At 43.0% G+C, this 24,159-nt stretch overlaps 1 protein-coding gene across 1 annotated transcript; it reads left to right on the top strand.

The window, feature by feature from the left end:
* The first annotated feature begins 1,019 nt into the window (after window positions 1-1,019).
* Window positions 1,020-20,275, top strand: LOC116361842 (uncharacterized). Its single transcript, XM_031816136.1, has 7 exons — window positions 1,020-1,269; window positions 2,179-2,254; window positions 2,484-2,602; window positions 2,831-2,867; window positions 2,999-3,026; window positions 16,578-17,260; window positions 20,006-20,275. The coding sequence occupies exons 2-7, from the start codon at window positions 2,216-2,218 to the stop codon at window positions 20,273-20,275; spliced, it is 1,176 nt and encodes a 391-aa protein (XP_031671996.1). The 5' UTR covers window positions 1,020-1,269; window positions 2,179-2,215.
* Window positions 20,276-24,159: the final 3,884 nt, after the last annotated feature.

The following is a 24,159-nucleotide window of genomic DNA, read 5'->3' as shown; positions in this document are numbered from 1 at the left end:
ACATAGAAAAAAGTGAAAATTATTTTTCATGGCACGGGATTCGGCCAAATAGGTTCCGGAACAAAACAGTCCAGAACGGAACGGTGCCGGATCCTGTTCTGGCATGATCCTGCTCAAATTAAGCACTGATTTGAAGTACCTAGGCCTCTACCTGCTGAGTATAAAGATTATTAAACTAGATTCAGTGGGCTTGTCATTCACAGTACTGATGAAAGATCAAGTATAGTTGATCTAAATGTGGGTATACGAGGCCATCTAGTGGTCACCGGATTTTATTATTTTTAATTCATGCAAGCTATCTTTGCACTAGCATGCGATTCCATGTATTTGACGCGGGTATTTATTTTTCAACATGTATTGTCTGGAACAAAATATAATTGTATGAGCTATGCCTCTGTGTCCCGGCGTTGTTGTACCCCTCTACTATCTGGCTTGGTGGGGCGATCTCGTTCTGCATGCCTGCTTCACTGAGATACAATGTGTCGTCATGCATTTGTGCATGCAAGCTGTTAACGGTCATACCCGTCTTGCTAGCTAATTTAGCTAGCTCATCAACCAGTATTTTATTCGCTTTTTCTGCACGACAGCACTTATTAAAGCCTTGAAACTCATGGGGACCTCACTGTTGCCACGGGTCATCGAGCTAGCCCTTATTTGGCAGCAGGGTTGCATCGGTTTCCACTGGATGTGACAGCTTGTTAGGCTGGCTAGCTAGGTAGCTAATTCGCTGACGCGAACTGTTTATCACGTAGCAGCCTATGCTGACTAGCATCGCTAGCAACTAGCTAACATGGATAAAGGCTAGTCGTGGGTCCACAAAATCAAACAAATGGTACTGAACTGATAACAAAATCATGTTTCGAAATTGTAGACGCTTTTTTTGTTTGTTTTTGTTGCTTAATGACATTGCGAATATCATAATTTTTGACTACCGGTATGTATTTAATCCGGTTTCGGCATGAGAAAAGTATTAATCGCAAATTCCAGCACTAACGGATACCGGGAAATAGAAATAAGAGACCCGGTCACGAATGCGGAGCCACGCCCTAAAATAACATGTGACCACAAGGCGTTTGTGACACATTCATGCGTTCCAATTTTGTCATAATTCCCTGTAGGTTCTAAATTGCTTATGAGCTTGGCTGCCCTTCAGAAAGTAGCTGATTCTTGTACTCTACAGCTGTATTTTCCTACAGTTAATAATAATACTAGCAACAAAACAGATTTCATTCCTTAAAATGATATTGCCAGATGGAAGAAAATAATAAGGTAGGCCTAAACTGTAATAAGATATACCTTAAAGACTGCTTGTGTTTAATCCTGAATCCAGTTGCCCCTCTTGTACTGGGATAAAACAATAGGCAAGCCATGAACCTTATGGAGGAGTGCATGTGTTTTGCAGACACACCTCGGTAGTGGAGATAATGGGGTATATGCAGCCACACCTGGGTTCTAGACTGGCTGAGGTAAACATTTTAGGAAAGCCTGGGTTTTTAAATCCCGGTGAAAGCAGATATGTCAAAGTTTGTCAATGTCATGTTGCCCTTCCATTTAGATTAAACTAGCGAAAAGATCATTTTGCTTCTCTTAATCCACATTTTCTACCAAAAAAACATGTTCATGCTTTAGGGCTGGTGGCTCCATATATATTGGTAAAATATAAAGTGTGTGTGTGTGTGTGTGTGTAGGGTGGGGGGAGGGGGGAGGGGGGGGGGGGGGGGTAGTGGATATATTGGGGTATAGGCCTAACTGTTGTTTTGAGGGTGAAATTTCAACCACAGGATGATGTCATCATTGTAAACTAAATTCAGCATAGCCAAACCTTGTATAAAATAGGTTGAATTTGTACCTTTGAAACCATGTCAGATTTTCAACATTATATACACTTTCAGAAAAAAACAATAGGCAGCACCTCAGCCCGGGATCGAACCCCATTCAGGGTTTTAACTACACCCAGCCCTGCTTAGCTTTAATATGTCACTGACTACTACCAATATGCTATTGTGAGAATTATTATTGAGAGATCTCTTACTAACAGTGTTAATATCGAAGTCATTCTAAGGGGTAGGTCTGACAAAGCAAATGAGTGAGTGAGTCTTTGACATGAAGACAGTGGTTAGATTCTGCCATTGGGACTGCTCTGATGTTGTTTCCATTCTCTCCTGGTTATGACCATAGAGCCTTGTCCCAGTCTCTAGACCTGCCTGTCTGTGTGATGGATGACCACCTGACCTCTGAAGCTGTCAATGAGATGGTAAGTTGACCTTGTCATTTCATAGTACAACATTAATCCAATAAAATGTTATAGTGATGCTATCATTGGCAATGTTGACGTACCACAACCATCTCTGTTGTGTTGCAGTTGTTTAATTGGCCCAACGTTGCCAATGCTCCTCCACTCTTTAACAGTTAATAATCATTTCAGTATGATAATTGTTGTATATTAAGTTTGATTATTTGCAATATAATTACATTTCTACCAGGAGCAGAGCAATTCTACCAGGAGCAGAGCAACCTCAGTGATGGAAACCACAGAAGAGGGGAAGCTCAACAATGTGGAACATCTGACACTTATGGACTTCCTTCAAAACCTAACTGAGAAGTATGTTCTGTTTTCTTTGGTACTATCACACCTTCAAGGAAATAGGATCAAATTAGAAACTGATCAATCGGTAAAAAATATTCAGTGCTAGAAAAGTTGTCACATTGCAATTTTGCCAAAACAACTGACACAAAGCAAGTATAACTTCACGATCAGGCAAATAATTAAATAAAAACAATTCTGCCACGCATCCTGATATGACAACATTTATAACAATATTGTTTTCAGGCAATGGAGGGGGATTCGTGAGGGCATGTTTGACCCGGTAAGATCATGTTACTGACAATTTAATCAGATTACCATGAAAACTCTGCCTAATCTTTAACCTTGTTCATAAGCTTTTGAAAGACGCACTATGCAACATTTTAAAACACTTCTTCTGTTTCTGGAATACAGCTGACAAAACAACAGCTTGCCGGCTTGTGTCTGAGGATTGTCCAGTTTTTATCGGACAAGCTGATGCAGATCATCATCCCAGGTCTTTACGAACTACTGGGCATCCAAGATGCTGCCTCCTCTCCATTGTCACAGAGATCTCTCACAGCGTCACTCACCAGTCTGTTAGACGATAAGACTAACACCAAGTCCCGCGTGAGATTTACTGAGGCTGGTGTACCTAAGAGGCCAGGCAGTCGAAAGTCGTACAATAGCTTTCGCATCCCGACTCCCTACCCTTCCTCCAACTGTATGGAGCAGGAAGAGGAAGAAGAGCAGGAATCACAACTTAAGTTCAAGGAGATTTACCTGACTAAGGGCAGTGGAAGCTACCTGCCCAAGGGGGCCATGAGGTATGTTCTTAAAGGGAAATTTAACAACTTCATATTCATCTCCAGCATCACCATATGTGAAAATTACACATTTACATGCTTTGTAGTAAAAAAAATATAGAGGGACGTAACTGTTTCCAATAGTGCTGAGAAATTAGTGCTTTCTGAGGTTGGTTTGGTTTCGATTCAAATATTTAAAAAATAATCACGGTTTTGGATACTTTTTTTAGACATTGAATGCACTATGGATTATGTGTGTTGAATGCTGTAACAACACATAATAAAACAATGAATAAAAGTCCCATGATGGTAGTGACTGTCCATTACTGTTTATGACTTATCAACCATCATTTATTTTCTCATATAAAATATTTATTTGATGACTTTATTATTTCATTCCAAGTCATCAACTCATCTCTATAGAGCTGCTGCTTATCCTGTCTGACAAAATCACTATTTTAGTAGTTCTTCTAAGTAAATAAGACCTACTTTTATGACCGCTGAACACCGACTGTCAATCACTTAGATCATGTATTTCCAGGTAGAGAATCCTCGCAACGCAACTGCTTTTTATCTCTCTCATGCATTCTCTCGTCTCTCCGTCTCAGTCAATGAGGTTTCCGTATCTGCTCCACACAGAGTGGACAAGCAAGTGGGTGTGCAATAGATTATGGAAATTAATTGCCATATTTTCTGTGCCAAACTATGTAGAATATTGACCTGTTGGAAACTACAACTCCCTACTACATTGCATAGTTCATGCTTGATCTGATTTATCTCTACAGAAACTGAGCATCGAGCTCACAGAAGAAGAAAAAAATTAACTATATGGAATTCAAATAATTGAGCCGACGTCGGTCAATTAGTTGTTTAAAAACTAATTGACCAACGTGTAACAAAAATGTTGGTTAAATGCTCAGCTCTAGATTGTAATGACATCATCAGTGTGCATCGTGTGATTTTAACCAATTATGAGTAGGCATTTCCTACTAATTGGTTGATGATGTCATAGAAAACACTTATCTTCCTCTTTCTTTTTTACTACAAAACATAGAAATGCCCGTTTTTCACATATGCTGATGTTGGGGTGGTGCTGGAGATGATGAATATGAAGTTGAAACATTTAGAAATTTCCCTTTAACATTTCTTCAAACTGCCTTTTATTTATGATTGTCCTTGAAGTTATTAGAAGTTACAGTATTTGAAGCTTATAGCAATTTGGATTTTTGTAGAGGATAGATATTGCCAGGATAGATAGATATCTACAGGCCAGTTTCAATACAAATGACTTATACAAAAAAAAACATTTTATTGGGCTTTAGAAATTAAGCAGTTAGGCTGACATCACACTAAGGTTTTTTCTCAGAGAAACAGCAGTGTTTTCCTCATTGTTTTAAATGGTACAGATGTATTTGACACACTGAATGTGCATCACAGCCTTACATATTATTTGTTTGACTGTGATGATTTCTGTTTTCAAGGACTCTAACCTCTCTGTCTGATGTGCAGAAGAAAACAACCAACTCTGAGACGCTACAAGTCCTCTTAGGTGTCTCAGAGGACACCCTCGTCACCTGTGTGCAGGACAGCCTGCAAGGTTCTCTCTCCAAACTTGCATGCATGTCCAATTCTCCATCTGGAAGTGCAGGCTCTCCAAAGATGACCCCTGCTGTAATGGCAGAAGTGATTAAAGATGTCAAGTCGGCCTTATCTGTGGTCGTTAAGGGTGCCTCCGCTAGCCAAACCTCTCAAGTGACACCGGTAAAGGGAGACTCACAGACCAAGGTGACTGAGAGCATGGTGAGAGAGCTGGCTGCAAAACTTGAAAAAGTTGACCAAGAGAGCAAGAGTCTAACAGGGCAAGTCATGACCACAATCTCTGACACAATGGTGGCTTTTGTTGAAGAGAACGAACAGAATTTGCTGGAAGATCTGAAGGACAAGATCACATTTTTGGCATCGCATGTTGGCTTCATTGAGGATCTTGATGCCCTGATAAGGAAATACGAGAGCAGCTACAATATTGGTGAATCTGGTTCCTCCTGCACGCTCACATCTAAGAGCATCCAAAAACTCTCCAGCAGGGAGTTTCAAACATCAGCAATACAAGCAGTGAGTGGAGTTCTTGCCAAACAAGTCAGTAGTTTGAGCTTTCCTAGTTCAGTCATTCAGTCTGAGTTAACAGGTGCTGTATCAGGTCAAACATTGTCTGGCATTTTAAAGACAGAGTCAATTCGCCCAGTGGGCTCAGCAGCGTCAGTAGTTGTTAAGACTTTCGTGTCAGATATGAAGTCCTTGGCTGAATCTGAAGAGAGTCCCCAACAGAAGAGTGCCTGGTCTGCTGCTGTTCACATTTACCACAGCATCCAAAACAACTTGAAAGATTATTTCGGCAAGCTTCAGCGATGTGCCTTAAAGAGCATTGTCACATCTGATGACAACATCACAAATGCTGAGTTTAAGGAGACAGTTCCACTTCCTTGCTTAAACATGAAATATAGGCCCAGTAAGAGTGAGCCTCAGTTGCCAGAGTCCACTGGTGCAGTTACTTTACAAAGAGGCCTAAGTGAGAGCTCAAAACTTCTTTGGGCAAAAACAGAGTCAGAAGAAAGCAAGCTCCTTCTGACAACTTGCACCAAAGAAGTCATCTCAGCGCTTCTGGTCTTGTACAACACTGAGATGTCAAAGGAGGACCCCCTGTACACTGTTGGAGAAAAAGGATCAGGCTTCTCTATTGAGAGAGAGAAATTTGTAGAGGGTGTTCTGGCTCAGCTTGGGGATATCTCCCATTCCAGGGCCTCATCACCAATAGTTTGTGAGTTCTCCTGTCAAAATGAGGACAGCAGAAGTAAGGCCACAGCTTCTTTGACCAGTCTGTTAGATTGTATTAGAAAACTCTCAAGTGAGGAATTTAAGAGAAATGCCACTCAAGCAGTGAGTGAGTTCCTAGTTAAAAAGTCCACCAGTAGCTTAACTAGTGCACAGCCTGCTTATTCTGTAGCATCCAGGTCTTGTTCCATTCAAAACCAGTACACATGGTCAAAGGATATTTGTGCGGATTCTGCTGCCTTTGGCATCATTGAAACATTTGTGGAAGACCTGCAGAGCTCGGCGCAACCTGCAGAAGTAGAGGAGAGAGAACCTGACCTCCAGGAAAATGCACAAAAGCTACAGAGCAGGATCTGGTCTGCTACCACTAGTTTATATAACAATATTCAGAAGACATTAAAGGACTTCATCATTCATCAGCGGAGGTCAGACATGCTGAGCAGAATGTCTAGTCATATACCCACAGAGGACTCTGGACATCTTGGGACTAAGGAGCACATTTGTTTGGCAAGCCAGGACTTGAGGCAAGCTAGTAAGAGTGTGCCTCACTTGCACAGTTTGAACCTTGAAGTGGCTCTACACAGGGGTGTCAGCGAGAGTTCAAAACTTCTCTGGACTGAAACAGACGAGGCTCTACTGACCAATAGTACCAAAGAGGTCATTTCAACAATCTTGACCTCATGCGAGGATCAGGCATCAAATGCACCTTGCTTCTCCACAGTAGGAAAGAAAATATCTGATATGTCCCTTGAGGTCAACATGTTGGTAGGTGGTGTTCTGTCTCAGCTGAAGGACATCTCCTTGTCAAGGTCCCCAACACCATGTGAAGACATGTTTGAACGTCTCCAAGGTTCTCCTGAGCGAACCTCTCTAGTAAGTCTAGATTGCAGCACGGCTGCCTCCAAAGGCACTGCATCTTCCCACAGTCTTTCAACAAAGATCCTCCAAAAACTCTCTAGTCATGAGTTCCAAACCAAAGCTGAGAAAGGAGTGAGTGAGGTCCTCTCTAGATCATTTAACATTGTGGAGGAAGGCACAACAGATAAGTACCTCCAGCCTGTATCTACATCCACCACATCTACTGATATTATACAAACCATGGTGAAAGACCAGCAGGAGCTCACCCAGACCACCCAATCATCGGACATGGTATCTGGAACCTCCCTGCTCACCACTGGACAGGTTTCTGAGAAAAGGATCTGGTCTGTTGCTCGTAACATCTACTACAGTCTGCAAAGTAAGATTACGGAGTTTCTCAGAAAAGATCTTCAAAGATCAGACACAACACTTGGTTCAATCCAAATCTTTACGTATCAAAGCAGTCCTGCATCACAAAGAGCAAGTATCGGCCATCTTGAGGTCAACCAGAGCAGTGTTACACCTGGTGGAAACGATGCCTGTGTGGACATTCCGCACAAATTACTACCTAAAACCACTGAGCTCTCAGGATCCATGCTGGAGGATATTGGCACGATCCGTTGTAGGAGTGCTGACAGCCAAAATACAAGAAATACCTCTTCTTCACGCTCCTCCATCTCTCTAACACCTACTTCAAAATTAAGGCAGTCGAAATGGCACTTTGCCTTACCCGGGACTCCCATCCCCACTGAGTTTCCTGCTCAGATTGACTTTCCCATTGTTAGAAACACAATCATTGAGGACTTCTTTCACACAGAGGACTTACTTCCTGTAACCTTTGTGGACAAAGTCAGGCAAGCTGCTGGGGTGGTAGTGGACATTATGGTGGAAAGTGTTGAGAACACACAGGAAGATGGACAGGGTGCTTCTCATCTTGACGACCTCCGATCTGCTGTTAGGAAATTGAGAAAAATTATTTCCACTTGGACCATCCACATTTTCAGTCATGAATTGGTGGATAAAGTGATAGCCCTTCAGGACAGCCACAGCACTCCACAGGTCTTAACATTGGAAGCAGCCAAAAGTGCTTCAAACTCCATTCTTTCAAGACTGAAATGGGGAAAGGAACAATGTGCCATATCCAAGGAGCTCTCCTCTCAGCTTCTCCAGATATTTGCTGAAGAGACAGTGAAGGGCTTCCTGGGACAGTGGTCAGATGAGTATGAAAACATAAACTTTGATGTTTCAGTCCAGAACGATCCAAAGACTTCTACTTGCATGGTCATTCTTCAAATGATCACCAAAGCCACTGCTAAATGTTATTTTGAGTCCACTACCAGCGTGGCCACCAGTGACATTGTAGAAGGCGTGTTTGATTTGGAAAGGGATACCATCAGCAGTACTGGAGAGCAGGTCCTCACCTTTAACACAAAGGTATAGTACACATACATCTTTCATGAATAACACTGCTGTTGACCTTTTGTGAGATATATGATTATTTGTGTCATGGCATTGCACTGCTTCTTTGCAATTGATATCCTGTACTTGATCCAAGATGGCGTAGCAGTAAGTCGTCCTGTCGTGTCGTGTCCCTGTATATTTAGTTTATTTTTCGTTTTTTTACATAGCTATCCCTAAGCTTCCAAATACGCTGGATCTTCACAACTAGCTATCTAGCTAAACCGCAACCCCGGATGATTACCCCTGGCTAGCGTTTCCACCCACTTAGCTTGAAGCTAGCCCGGCCTGCGCTACCACCGTAGCATACTCCTGAGCTACAATACCCGGGCCCACGACCGGTCTATCGATGTCACCGCATGAAGAGGAATAAACAGACTCACCCCATCGCGACGTCCCCCAAAGGCTAACTCTCTAGCCCTCGCTATCTCCCTGCTTGCTAATTCGGCCTGCTAACTGCTAGCTTGTCCAGCTCCAGTCCGCTAACTGCTACCTTGTCTAGCCCGGGCCTACAAACTGTTAGCTTGTTAGCACAGGCCTGCTAACCGCCTGAATCGCCGCGTCCCAAACGCCCACCGGACCCATATTTACTTTCTATCTCTTTTGACTTTTAATTTGTTTATACCTTCCGGAAACCTGCCTCACCCAATGTGATACGGAATCGCTATTATTTTTTATTTATTTTTTAGAACACACTCAAAAACCTCCAGAAGCTAACCAGCTAACTAGCTACAAGCTATTTAGTCATTGTTAGTTTTTTTAAACCTGGATAACACTCGCCAGTCCAGCTTCCCTGCCCCATCCACCGCTGCCCCCTGGACACTGATCTCTTGGCTACATAGCTGATGCACGCTGGACTGTCCATTAATCACGGTACTCCATTCTGCTTGTTTGTTTTATCTGTTGGCCCCGTTGCCTAGTCTACGCCATTTTACCTGCTGTTGTTGTGCTAGCTGATTAGCTGTTGTCTCACCTACTGTTTTAGCTAGCTTTCCCAATTCAACACCTGTGATTACTGTATGCCTCGCTGTATGTCTCTCTCAAATGTCAATATGCCTTGTATACTGTTGTTCAGGTTAGTTATCATTGTTTTAGTTCACAATGGAGCCCCTAGTTCCACTCTTCATACCCCTGATAACTCCTTTGTCCCACCTCCCACACATGCGGTGACCTCACCCATTACTACCAGCATGTCCAGAGATACAACCTCTCTCATCATCACCCAGTGCCTGGGCTTACCTCCGCTGTACCCGCACCCCACCATACCCCTGTCTGCGCATTATGCCCTGAATATATTCTACCATGCCCAGAAACCTGCTCCTCTTATTCTCTGTCCCCAACGCTCTAGGCGACCAGTTTTGATAGCCTTTAGCCGCACCCTCATACTACTCCTTCTCTGTTCCGCGGGTGATGTGGAGGTAAACCCAGGCCCTGCATGTCCCCAGGCACCCTCATTTGTTGACTTCTGTGATCGAAAAAGCCTTGGTTTCATGCATGTCAACATCAGAAGCCTCCTCCCTAAGTTTGTCTTACTCACTGCTTTAGCACACTCTGCTAACCCTGATGTCCTTGCTGTGTCTGAATCCTGGCTCAGGAAGGCCACCAAAAATTCAGAGATTTCCATACCCAACTATAACATCTTCCGTCAAGATAGAACTGCCAAAGGGGGAGGAGTTGCAGTTTACTGCAGAGATAGCCTGCAAAGTAATGTCATACTTTCCAGGTCCATACCCAAACAGTTCGAACTACTAATTTTGAAAATTACTCTCTCCAGAAATAAGTCTCTCACGGTTGCCGCCTGCTACCGACCCCCTCAGCTCCCAGCTGTGCCCTGGACACCATTTGTGAATTGATCGCCCCCCATCTAGCTTCAGAGTTTGTTCTGTTAGGTGACCTAAACTGGGATATGCTTAACACCCCGCCAGTCCTACAATCTAAGCTAGATGCCCTCAATCTCACACAAATCATCAAGGAACCCACCAGGTACAACCCTAACTCTGTAAACAAGGGCACCCTCATAGACGTCATCCTGACCAACTGGCCCTCCAAATACACCTCCGCTGTCTTCAACCAGGATCTCAGCGATCACTGCCTCATTGCCTGTATCCGCTACGGAGCCGCAGTCAAACGACCACCCCTCATCACTGTCAAACGCTCCCTAAAACACTTCTGTGAGCAGGCCTTTCTAATCGACCTGGCCCGGGTATCCTGGAAGGACATTGACCTCATCCCGTCAGTTGAGGATGCCTGGTCATTCTTTAAAAGTAACTTCCTCACCATTTTAGATAAGCATGCTCCGTTCAAAAAATGCAGAACTAAGAACAGATACAGCCCTTGGTTCACTCCAGACCTGACTGCCCTCGACCAGCACAAAAACATCCTGTGGCGGACTGCAATAGCATCGAATAGTCCCCGTGATATGCAACTGTTCAGGGAAGTCCGGAACCAATACACGCAGTCAGTCAGGAAAGCTAAGGCCAGCTTCTTCAGGCAGAAGTTTGCATCCTGTAGCTCCAACTCCAAAAAGTTCTGGGACACTGTGAAGTCCATAGAGAACAAGAGCACCTCCTCCCAGCTGCCCACTGCACTGAGGCTAGGTAACACGGTCACCACTGATAAATCCATGATTATCGAAAACTTCAATAAGCATTTCTCAACGGCTGGCCATGCCTTCCGCCTGGCTACTTCAACCTCGGCCAACAGCTCCGCCCCCCCCGCAGCTCCTCGCCCAAGCCTCTCCAGGTTCTCCTTTACCCAAATCCAGATAGCAGATGTTCTGAATGAGCTGCAAAACCTGGACCCGTACAAATCAGCTGGGCTTGACAATCTGGACCCTCTATTTCTGAAACTATCTGCCACCATTGTCGCAACCCCTATTACCAGCCTGTTCAACCTCTCTTTCATCTCGTCTGAGATCCCCAAGGATTGGAAAGCTGCCGCAGTCATCCCCCTCTTCAAAGGGGGAGACACCCTGGACCCAAACTGTTACAGACCTATATCCATCCTGCCCTGCCTATCTAAGGTCTTCGAAAGCCAAGTCAACAAACAGGTCACTGACCATCTCGAATCCCACCGTACCTTCTCCGCTGTGCAATCTGGTTTCCGAGCCGGTCATGGGTGCACCTCAGCCACACTCAAGGTACTAAACGATATCATAACCGCCATCGATAAAAGACAGTACTGTGCAGCCGTCTTCATCGACCTTGCCAAGGCTTTCGACTCTGTCAATCACCATATTCTTATCGGCAGACTCAGTAGCCTCGGTTTTTCGGATGACTGCCTTGCCTGGTTCACCAATTACTTTGCAGACAGAGTTCAGTGTGTCAAATCGGAGGGCATGCTGTCCGGTCCTCTGGCAGTCTCTATGGGGGTGCCACAGGGTTCAATTCTCGGGCCGACTCTTTTCTCTGTGTATATCAATGATGTTGCTCTTGCTGCGGGCGATTCCCTGATCCTCCTCTACGCAGACGACACCATTCTATATACTTTCGGCCCGTCTTTGGACACTGTGCTATCTAACCTCCAAACAAGCTTCAATGCCATACAACACTCCTTCCGTGGCCTCCAACTGCTCTTAAACGCTAGTAAAACCAAATGTATGCTTTTCAACCGGTCGCTGCCTGCACCTGCATGCCCGACTAGCATCACCACCCTGGATGGTTCCGACCTAGAATATGTGGACGTCTATAAGTACCTAGGTGTCTGGCTAGACTGCAAACTCTCCTTCCAGACTCATATCAAACATCTCCAATCGAAAATCAAATCAAGAGTCGGCTTTCTATTCCGCAACAAAGCCTCCTTCACTCACGCCGCCAAGCTTACCCTAGTAAAACTGACTATCCTACCGATCCTCGACTTCGGCGATGTCATCTACAAAATGGCTTCCAACACTCTACTCAGCAAACTGGATGCAGTCTATCACAGTGCCATCCGTTTTGTCACTAAAGCACCTTATACCACCCACCACTGCGACTTGTATGCTCTAGTCGGCTGGCCCTCGCTACATATTCGTCGCCAGACCCACTGGCTCCAGGTCATCTACAAGTCTATGCTAGGTAAAGCTCCGCCTTATCTCAGCTCACTGGTCACGATGGCAACACCCATCCGTAGCACGCGCTCCAGCAGGTGTATCTCACTGATCATCCCTAAAGCCAACACCTCATTTGGCCGCCTTTCGTTCCAGTACTCTGCTGCCTGTGACTGGAACGAATTGCAAAAATCGCTGAAGTTGGAGACTTTTATCTCCCTCACCAACTTCAAACATCAGCTATCTGAGCAGCTAACCGATCGCTGCAGCTGTACATAGTCTATTGGTAAATAGCCCACCCTTTTCACCTACCTCATCCCCATACTGTTTTTATTTATTTACTTTTCTGCTCTTCTGCACACCAATATCTCTACCTGTACATGACCATCTGATCATTTATCACTCCAGTGTTAATCTGCAAAATTGTAATTATTTGCCTACCTCCTCATGCCTTTTGCACACATTGTATATAGACCCCCCCTTTGTTTTCTACTGTGTTATTGACTTGTTAATTGTTTACTCCATGTGTAACTCTTTGTTGTATGCTCACACTGCTATGCTTTATCTTGGCCAGGTCGCAGTTGCAAATGAGAACTTGTTCTCAACTAGCCTACCTGGTTAAATAAAGGTGAAATAAATAAAAAATTAAGATATCGAAAAAATGTCAGTTTGTTTTAATGTGCCTTTTCCCGCAAACCAGGGTTCCAAGAAAGTTAGTAAGAACCTCTGTCCTCAAGAGTCTCTGGAGTACCAGCCTCAGAACATTTCCCCTACTGTGTACTTTACAGGTAAGCCCTGCTGCTGTTTAGGCTGCTGCTCAGTCAAGACTGAGACATTATCCCTTTACCATTCCATTAATTCATTTGGAAAGACATTGTACTCCTCTGAGTTGTTACATATGACATACTGTACTGTGGGCTGGGTGGTAGCCTAGTGGGTTAAGAGGTTGGGCCAGTAACCGATAGGTTGCTGGTTCAGAATCCCTGAGTTCACGAGGCAAAATCTGTCAATGTGCTCTTGAGCAAGGCACTTCATCCTAATTGCTCCTGTAAGTCTCTCTGGATAACAGTGTCTGATAAATGAGTTAAAATGTAAATTGATGGCATGCTGGATGGTCTTTCGTTGCAGAGACGATGACAACATCTCATGGCTCCTTTTCTCCAGAGGAAATGTATGATATCGCAGCGTCCTTCCCACTTGAAGAGAAGAGTCGCAGACCCTCCCTTTTCACCAGATTGTCTAGATCCATCACGAAAGGCTTTCTCAGCCCATTCAAATCTTCAAGGAAAACCAAATTATTTAATTAAATTCCTCATTATAAACAACGAGAGCATTCATTTGTTCAGATGAGAATCTAATCGTATTGGTCACATACGCAGAAAACAACTGTGAGATGCTTTATTACGAGCACATTCCCAACAATGCAGAGTTAAAAAAGTAAAAATATTTTCTAAATAGTAACACAATAACAATAACAAGGCTATATACAAGGAGTACCAGTACCGAGTCAATGTGCATGGGTGCGAGGTAGTTGAGGTAATACAGTATGTCCATGTAGGTAAGGGTAAAAGTGACTAGGCAATCAGGATAGATAATAAACACAGTAGCAGCAGCTAGTGTGAAAGTCGGTCAGTGTCACAGTGAATGTGTGGGTAGAGTGTAGTGAGTGTGCATCGAGCCAATTCAAGAGAGTCAGTGGAAAACAATTAGAAAAATACATCAATAACAAAGGGGGTCAATGCAAATAGTGCAGGTGGCCATTTAATTAACGTTCAGCAGTCTAATGACTTGGGGGTAGAAGCTGTTCAGCAGTCTAATGACTTGGGGGTAGAAGCTGTTCAGCAGTCTAATGACTTGGGGGTAGAAGCTGTTCAGCAGTCTAATGACTTGGGGGTAGAAGCTGTTAAGGAGCCTTTTGTCCCAGACTTGGTGCTCTCGTATCGCTTGCCGTGTGGTAGCAGAGTGAACAGTCTATGACTTGGGTGGTTGGAGCCTTTTGCCAATCATTTACATATCACTTACTTTATTTTTATTTGATTTGATGTCATATTGTAAAAGTATGTATCTGTTTTGCTGAAAATATGATTTTGAAAACAATGAATGTCTACAAGTGCTTCATAAAACAGTTATATTTATTTTTGTATTTTCAAAAGACAGCAAATAGCCAATCAAGTATCAACATAAGTGAAATGAAAGACAGATTTCATTTTCAGTGAATAATTGTCTTGTCCAGTAAGCAACTCAATGACAGCGATTCAATGACATCATTATATCACCTCCAAGAGGCATCTTCAACGTTCACCTGACAACCCATTGGATAAGACACAAACACTAACCAAGTGTTTCTTACCTGTCAAGAAGGTTGAGATCAGAAGCTTCTTCAATACCCCAGAAATGGAAAGGCTTTGAGACAAAGACAATCAACTGTCCAGATAATGCACATACACTAACCCGGATGTTCTACTTGCCCCACTGAGTTACAGCAAAGTTATCATTTATGCATGGGTCCACGATCCACTCATAGCTCTCACAGCTATCTGACAGTACTCAGAATACTAAGGAAGAAGTGTGTGATATTGGATTTGGTATTCTTCCCACTCCCAAGTGATTGGGAGTCCCATAGGGTGCCGCATAATTGGCCCAGCGTCGTCCGGGTTTGGCCATCATTGTAAATAAGAATTTGTTCTTAACTGACTTGTCTAGTGAAATAAAGGTTAAATAAAAATAAACTATTTAAGCTGTCTGCTATGTTGCTGTGTAAATCCACACACTGCAGGCGAATGATGACTCATGCTGTGCTAACACATCGTTACAGTAGTTGTCAGTTTTGTAGCGTAAATAAATGTGAAATACAGTATGTATTGTTTTCCCATAATGCCATTATTTCATGTCTTGTGGTATTTTTAGCATTTTTCCCCCCTTATGTATCAGATGTATTATTTTGACACTGCACAGACTCATTTAAATGAGCAATAATGATTCACATCTTAATAAAAGAGATTTAAGGCAGCAGTGTTCATACTGTATTTTACATTGATTTCAACCACTATAGGTCTTCATCAGCAAGTGAGGATTTCTATGGATAAAAACTGGTGTTAAGTGTGTGTGTGGGGGGGGTTGGAGCCTCAATGAGACCCATGTCAAACACTTACAATCACGTACAGTACAGCCACATTCAGTACAATCACATACAGTACAACCACATAGTCAACTGAATGATTCTAGAATAATAATAATTCCATTCACATTTGGCTACTACAAATAGCCAGTGAAATATGATACGTTTTTTGTTACTTGAGAATAGGAATGACTGAGAATCCACTGCCTGCCTTTGTAAACTTTCTGCACACAAATCAAACACAGTACTGACTATATCTATAAGCCTCATCCAAAGGAACGAAATTCTAAGTCGTCCGCATTGTTTCAGGCATCATCCGTTCCAAAGTCTCATCTTGTTCACTGTAAAAAATATAAATAAAAACTCAAATAAGAGTTCCTTTTTGGACAATTCCAGGTTGTCCCTCCTTGTTTCAGTATGTTTAATCTGCCTAATGACCAGGATCCTGGTGTCTACCCAATGTGCTGAGCACTCCTCCTGGACAGAGTCCGCGCTACATTCAGCTGCTGCAACCATGGTCTCTGTGTGAAGGCACTGTTAGAGAGTCAATCAACCAGAACAAGGTTAGGAGACCAAATCTGTGTCCTAGCATTGTGAAATACTGTATATGTAATGGCCTCAATACATTAATGAAGCGCCCTTACATCCTATCCTCTCCCCATAATGAAACAACTTGTTAGGGTGAACCAATAAGACTGACACTATATACCTTCTTAAGCATGATAGTTGGCTCATGATTTGTTTCAGGACTTGTTAGGGTAAACCAATAACAGCTTCTAACCCCAAGTCATAAGACTGCTGAACAATTAATCAAATGGCCACCGGACAAGTTAATAAATAAATAAGCTTTTGAAAGACGCACTATGCAACATTTTAAAACACATCTTCTGTTTCTGGAATACAGCTGACAAACACAAGGTCTGAGGATTGTCCAGTTTTTATCGGACAAGCTGATGCAGATCATCATCCCAGGTCTTTACGAACTACTGGGCATCCAAGATGCTGCCTCCTCTCCATTGTCACAGAGATCTCTCACAGCGTCACTCACCAGTCTGTTAGACACCCTCGTCACCTGTGTGCAGGACAGCCTGCAAGGATCTCTCTCCAAACTTGCATGCATGTCCAATTCTCCATCTGGAAGTGCAGGCTCTCCGAAGATGACCCCTGCTGTAATGGCAGAAGTGATTAAAGATGTCAAGTCGGCCGTATCAGTGGTCGTTAAGAGTGCCTCCGCTAGCCAAACCCCTCAAGTGACACCGGTAAGGGGAGACTCACAGACCAAGGTGACTGAGAGCATGGTGAGAGAGCTGGCTGCTAAACTTGAAAAAGTTGACCAAGAGAGCAAGAGTCTAACAGGGCAAGTCATGACCATGATCTCTGACACAATGGTGGCTTTTGTTGACGAGAACGAACAGAATTTGCTGAAAGATCTGAAGGACAAGATCACGTTTCATGTTGACTTCATTGACGATCTTGATGCCCTGATAAGGAAATACGAGAGCAGCTACAATATTGGTGAATCTGGTTCCTCCTGCACGCTCACATCTAAGAGCATCCAAAAACTCTCCAGCCGGGAGATTCAAACATCAGCAATACAAGCAGTGAGTGGAGTTCTTGACAAAAAAGTCAGTAGTTTGAGCTTTCCTAGTTCAGTCGTTCAGTCTGAGTTAACAGGTGCTGTATCAGGTCAAACATTGTCTGGCATTGTAAAGACAGAGTCAATTCACCCAGCTGGCTCAGCAGCGTCAGTAGTTGTTAAGACTTTCGTGTCAGATATGAAGTCATTGGCTGAATCTGAAGAGAGTCCCCAACAGAAGAGTGCCTGGTCTGCTGCTGTTCACATTTACCACAGCATCCAAAACAACTTGAAAGATTGTTTCGGCAAGCTTCAGAGATTTGCCCTAAAGAGCATGGTCACATCTGATGACAACATCACAAATGCTGAGTTTAAGGAGACAGTTCCACTTCCTTGCTTAGACATGAAATATAGGCCCAGTAAGAGTGAGCCTCAGTTTCCAGAGTCCACTGGTGAAGTTACTTTACAAAGAGGCCTAAGTGAGTGCTCAAAACTTCTTTGGGCACAAACTGAGTCAGAAGAAAGCAAGCACCTTCTGACAACTTGCACCAAAGAAGTCATCTCAGAGCTTCTGGTCTTGTACAAGACTGAGATGTCAAAGGAGGACCCCCTGTACACTGTTGGAGAAAAAGGATCAGACTTCTCTATTGAGAGACAACAATTTGTAGAGGGCGTTCTGGCTCAGCTTGGGGATATCTCCCATTCCAGGGCCTCATCACCAATAGTATATGAGTTCCCCTGTCAAATTGAGGACAGCAGAAGTAAGGCCACAGCTTCTTTGACCAGTCTGTTAGATTGCATGAAAAAACTCTCAAGTGAGGAATTCAAGAGAGACACCACTCAAGCAGTGAGTGAGTTCCTAGTTAAAAAGTCCAACAGTAGCTTAACTAGTACACAGCCTGGTTATTCTGTAGCATCCAGGTCTTGTTCCGTTCAAAACCAGAGAACCTTGTCAAAGGATATTTGTGTGGATTCTGCTGCCTTTGGCATCATTGACAGGTTTGTGGAAGACCTGCAGAGCTTGGCGCAACCTGCAGAAGTAGAGGAGAGAGAACCTGACCTCCAGGAAAATGCACAAAAGCGAAAGAGCAGGATCTGGTCTGCTACTACTAGTTTATATAAAAATATTAAGAAGACATTAAAGGACTTCATCATTCATCAGCGGAGGTCAGACATGCTGAGCAGAATGTCTAGTCATATACCCACAGAGGACTCTGGACATCTTGGGACTAAGGAGCACATTTGTTTGGCAAGCCAGGACTTGAGGCAAGCTAGTAAGAGTGTGCCTCACTTGCCCAGTTTTAACCTTGAAGTGGCTCTACACATGGGTGTCAGCGAGAGTTCAAAACTTCTCTGGACTGAAACAGACGAGGCTCTACTGACCAATAGTACCAAAGAGGTCATTTCAACAATCTTGACCTCATGCGAGGATCAGGCATCAAATGCACCTTGCTTCTCCACAGTAGGAAAGAAAATATCTGATATGTCCCTTGAGGTCAACATGTTGGTAGGTGGTGTTCTGCCTCAGCTGAAGGACATCTCCTTGTCAAGGTCCCCAACACCATGTGAAGACATGTTTGAACGTCTCCAAGGTTCTACTGAGCGAACCTCTCCAGTAAGTCTAGATTGCAGCACGGCTGCCTCCAAAGGCATTGCATCTTCCCACAGTCTTTCAACAAAGAGCCTCCAAAAACTTTCTAGTCATGAGTTCCAAACCAAAGCTGAGAAAGGAGTGAGTGAGGTCCTCTCTAGATCATTTAACATTGTGGAGGAAGGTACAACAGATAAGTACCTCCAGTCTGTATCTACATCCACCACATCTACTGATATTATACAAACCATAGTGAAAGATCTGCAGGAGCTCACCCAGACCACCCAATCATCTGACATGGTATCTGGAACCTCCCTGCTCACCACTGGACAGGTTTCTGAGAAAAAAATCTGGTCTGTTGCTCGTAACATCTACTACAGTCTGCAAAGTAAGATTACGGAGTTTCTCAGAAAAGATCTTCAAAGATCAGACACAACACTTGGTTCAATCCAAATCTTTACATATCAAAGCAGTCCTGCATCACAAAGAGCAAGTCTCGGCCATCTTGAGGTCAACCAGAGCAGTGTTACACCTGGTGGAAACGATGCCTGTGTGGACATTCCGCACAAATTATTATCTAAAACCACTGAGCTCTCAGGATCCATGCTGGAGGATATTGGCACGATCCGTTGTAGGAGTGCTGACAGCCAAAATACAAGAAATACCTCTTCTTCACGCTCCTCCATCTCTCTAACACCTACTTCAAAAGGAAGGCAGTCGAAATGGCACTCTACCTTACCCGGGACTCCCATCCCCACTGAGTTTCCTGCTCAGATTGACTTTCCCATTGTTAGAAACACAATCATTGAGGACTTCTTTCACACAGAGGACTTACTTCCTGTAACCTTTGTGGACAAAGTCAGGCAAGCTGCTGGGGTGGTAGTGGACATTATGGTGGAAAGTGTTGAGAACACACAGGAAGATGGACAGGGTGCTTCTCATCTTGACGACCTCCGATCTGCTGTTAGGAAATTGAGAAAAATAATTTCCACTTGGACCATCCACATTTTCAGTCATGAATTGGTGGATAAAGTGATAGCCCTTCAGGACAGCCACAGCACTCCACAGGTCTTAACATTGGAAGCAGCCAAAAGTGCTTCAGACTCCATTCTTTCAAGGCTGAAATGGAGAAAGGAACAATGTGCCATATCCAAGGAGCTCTCCTCTCAGCTTCTCCAGATATTTGCTGAAGAGACAGTGAAGGGCTTCCTGAGACAGTGGTCAGATGAGTATGAAAACATAAACTTTGATGTTTCAGTCCAGAACGATCCAAAGACTTCTACTTGCATGGTCATTCTTCAAATGATCACCAAAGCCACTGCTAAATGTTATTTTGAGTCCACTACCAGCGTGGCCACCAGTGACATTGTAGAAGGCGTGTTTGATTTGGAAAGGGATACCATCAGCAGTACTGGAGAGCAGGTCCTCACCTTTAACACAACGGTATAGTACACATGCATCTTTCATGAATAACACTGCTGTTGACCTTTTGTGAGATATATGATTATTTGTGTCATGGCATTGCACTGCTTCTTTGCAATTGATATGCTGTACTTTAAGATATCGAAAACATTTCAGTTTGTTTTAATGTGCCTTTTCCCACAAACCAGGGTTCCAAGAAAGTTAGTAAGAACCTCTGTCCTCAAGAGTCTCTGGAGTACCAGCCTCAGAACATTTCCCCTACTGTGTACTTTACAGGTAAGCCCTGCTGCTGTTTAGGCTGCTGCTCAGTCAAGACTGAGACATTATCCCTTTACCAATCCATTAATTCATTTGGAAAGACATTGTACTCCTCTGAGTTGTTACATATGACATACTGTACTGTGGGCTGGGTGGTAGCCTAGTGGGTTAAGAGGTTGGGCCAGTAACCGATAGGTTGCTGGTTCAGAATCCCTGAGTTCACGAGGCAAAATCTGTCAATGTGCTCTTGAGCAAGGCACTTCATCCTAATGGTCTTTTGTTGCAGAGACGATGACAACATCTCATGGCTCCTTTTCTCCAGAGGGAATTTATGATATCGCATCGTCCTTCCCACTTGAAGAGAAGAGTCGCAAACCCTCCCTTTTCACCAGATTGTCTAGATCCATCACGAAAGGCTTTCTCAGCCCATTCAAATCTTCTAGGAAAACCAAATAATTTAATTAAATTCCTCATTATAAACAACGAGAGCATTCATTTGTTCAGATGAGAATCTAATCGTATTGGTCACATACGCAGAAAATAACTGTGAGATGCTTTATTACGAGCACATTCCCAACAATGCAGAGTTAAAAAAGTAAAAATATTTTCTAAATAGTAACACAATAACAATAACAAGGCTATATACAAGGAGTACCAGTACCGAGTCAATGTGCATGGGTGCGAGGTAGTTGAGGTAATACAGTATGTCCATGTAGGTAAGGGTAAAAGTGACTAGGCAATCAGGATAGATAATAAACACAGTAGCAGCAGCTAGTGTGAAAGTCGGTCAGTGTCACAGTGAATGTGTGGGTAGAGTGTAGTGAGTGTGCATCGAGCCAATTCAAGAGAGTCAGTGGAAAACAATTAGAAAAATACATCAATAACAAAGGGGGTCAATGCAAATAGTGCAGGTGGCCATTTAATTAACGTTCAGCAGTCTAATGACTTGGGGGTAGAAGCTGTTCAGCAGTCTAATGACTTGGGGGTAGAAGCTGTTCAGCAGTCTAATGACTTGGGGGTAGAAGCTGTTCAGCAGTCTAATGACTTGGGGGTAGAAGCTGTTAAGGAGCCTTTTGTCCCAGACTTGGTGCTCTCGTATCGCTTGCCGTGTGGTAGCAGAGTGAACAGTCTATGACTTGGATGGTTGGAGCCTTTTGCCAATCATTTACATATCACTTACTTTATTTTTATTTGATTTGATGTCATATTGTAAACGTATGTATCTGTTTTGCTGAAAATATGATTTTGAAAACAATGAATGTCTACAAGTGCTTCATAAAACAGTTATATTTATTTTTGTATTTTCAAAAGACAGCAAATAGCCAATCAAGTATCAACATAAGTGAAATGAAAGACAGATTTAATTTTCAGTGAATAATTGTCTTGTCCAGTGAGCAACTCAATGACAGCGATTCAATGACATCATTAGATCACCTCCAAGAAGCATCTTCAACGTTCACCTGACAACCCATTGGATAAGACACAAACACTAACCAAGCGTTTCTTTCCTGTCAAGAAGGTTGAGATCAGAATATAAGGTCCATAAACAAACTGAAAATGGCATACTGAAGATGGAGTCAAAAGGAACTCAGCCTTTCACCCTTTTCATAGCAATGGAATATGTGACACGGTTCGTTATAGTTCATGTTTTCTACAAAAAATTATAAAGGCAGATTTGATTATCCAGTTAAAAAGTTTTTTTTTTAATCGACAGAACTACCGTCCTTGGGTGTTCCTGAGCTCACAGTTAAAGGTTAAACATGTTATTGTGAGTTCTGGAGGCAGCAGATGCTGTTGGTGGTCGATCAAGGGCACTTCCTGTCTTCGCACTGCTTCCCGCCCTCTTCAAACTCATGTTTTGAGATCCACATTTGCTGGAAAGTTCCCTAGAGTAAGACAACATGATGCTTATCAGTACAAATCCAAAACAATACAACCACCATCATTGATGAAGTGCATTAGGTCAAAGTAATAGGTTATTATCAAACTATTTCAAAACAGGCCAACACACAAATCCCAAAACAAATAGACAAATCATAGTGTGCAAGTGACCAGAAGCGAGGCTGCTGAGCTGCTTAGTGGAGGCTGCTGCCTCTGTGGTGAGAGCAATAACACACTGAACATGATGGACAAGGATGCTCCATATAGCCATCCATCACTGTCCAGGCACAGCCTGGGTGTATGTAAAACAATATGACCAGATATGGTTTGATATCTCTTCTGAAACTCTGGTGGGTTTATTGAGTTCAGGGTTGTGTAATGGTTGCTTCCATGTCAGTCCTCAAAGATGAAATTGCATAGAATCGAATGAATCACATCCAATGATTTCCCGCTTTGGACATTGTTTTGAAAATGATTCTCCATAGCTGCCATACCTTTGTGATGTCATAAAGTGTTACAGAATTCCCCTTCGATTAAAACTATGGAGTTCATTGGCCTCAACTTCATTGGCTGTCCTTCAGAAAGTAGATAATACTTGTGTTTTCAAACAATTAATAAAAATACTAGCAACAAAGCAAACTAAATAGATTTAATCCATTAATATGATATTGCCAGATGGAAGAAAAGAACAAGGTAGGCCTAAACTGTAATAAGATATATCTTATAGACTGCTTCAGTGCATTTGGAAAGTATTCAGACCCCTTGACTTTTTACACATTTCATTTTTTACATTACAGCCTTATTCTAAAATGGATTACATACAACATTTTCCTCATCAATCTACACACAATATCCTATAATGACAAAGCAAAAACAGTTTTTTAGAAATTTTTGCAATTTAAAATGGAAAAAAACAGATACCTTATTTACATAAGTATTCAAACCCTTTGCTATGAGACTCGAAATTGAGCTCCGGTGCATCCTGTTTCCCTTGATCATCCTTGAGATGTTTCTACAACATGATTGGAGTCCCCCTGTATGAACCTGATAGTCACTCTGACAGAGCTCCAGTTCCTCTGTAGAGATGGGAGAACCTTCCAGAAGGACAACCATCTCTGCAGCACTCCACCAATCATACCTTTATGGTAGAGTGGCCAGACGGAAGCCACTCCTCAGTAAAAGGCACCTAAAGGACTCAGACATGAGAAACAAGATTCTCTGGTCTGATGAAACCAAAATGTAACTCTTTGGCCTGAATGCCAAGCGTCACGTCTAGAGGAAACCTGGCACCATCCCTACGGTGAAGCCTGGTGATGGTGCATCATGCTGTGGGGATGTTTTTCAGCAGCAGGGACTGGGAGACTTGAGAATCTGGGGTATGACTTAAAGATTGTTGTACACCAGCGGAACCCATCCAACTTGAAGGAGCTGGAGCAGTTTTGCCTTGAAGAATGGACAAGTCCCAGTGTCTAGATGTGCCAAGCTTATAGAGACGTACCCCAAGAGACTTGCAGCTGTAATTGCTGCAAAATGTGGCTCTACAAAGTATTGACTTTGGGAGGTGAATAGTTATTCACGCTCAAATGTTCTGTTTTTTTGTGTGTCTTATTTCATGTTTGTTTCACAATAAAAAATATTTTGCATCTTCAAAGTGGTGTTGTGTAAATCAAATTATACAAACCGCCCAAAAATCTATTTTAATTCCAGGTTATAAGGCAACAAAATAGGAAAAATGCCAAAGGGGGTGAATACTTTCGCAAGCCACTGTAAAT

The sequence above is a fragment of the Oncorhynchus kisutch genome, unplaced genomic scaffold, assembly GCF_002021735.2.
Source record: "Oncorhynchus kisutch isolate 150728-3 unplaced genomic scaffold, Okis_V2 scaffold748, whole genome shotgun sequence".
Classification (NCBI taxonomy): Eukaryota; Metazoa; Chordata; class Actinopteri; order Salmoniformes; family Salmonidae; genus Oncorhynchus; species Oncorhynchus kisutch.
Note: the sequence above shows the minus strand (reverse complement) of the source record. Positions and strands in the feature narration are given on the sequence as shown.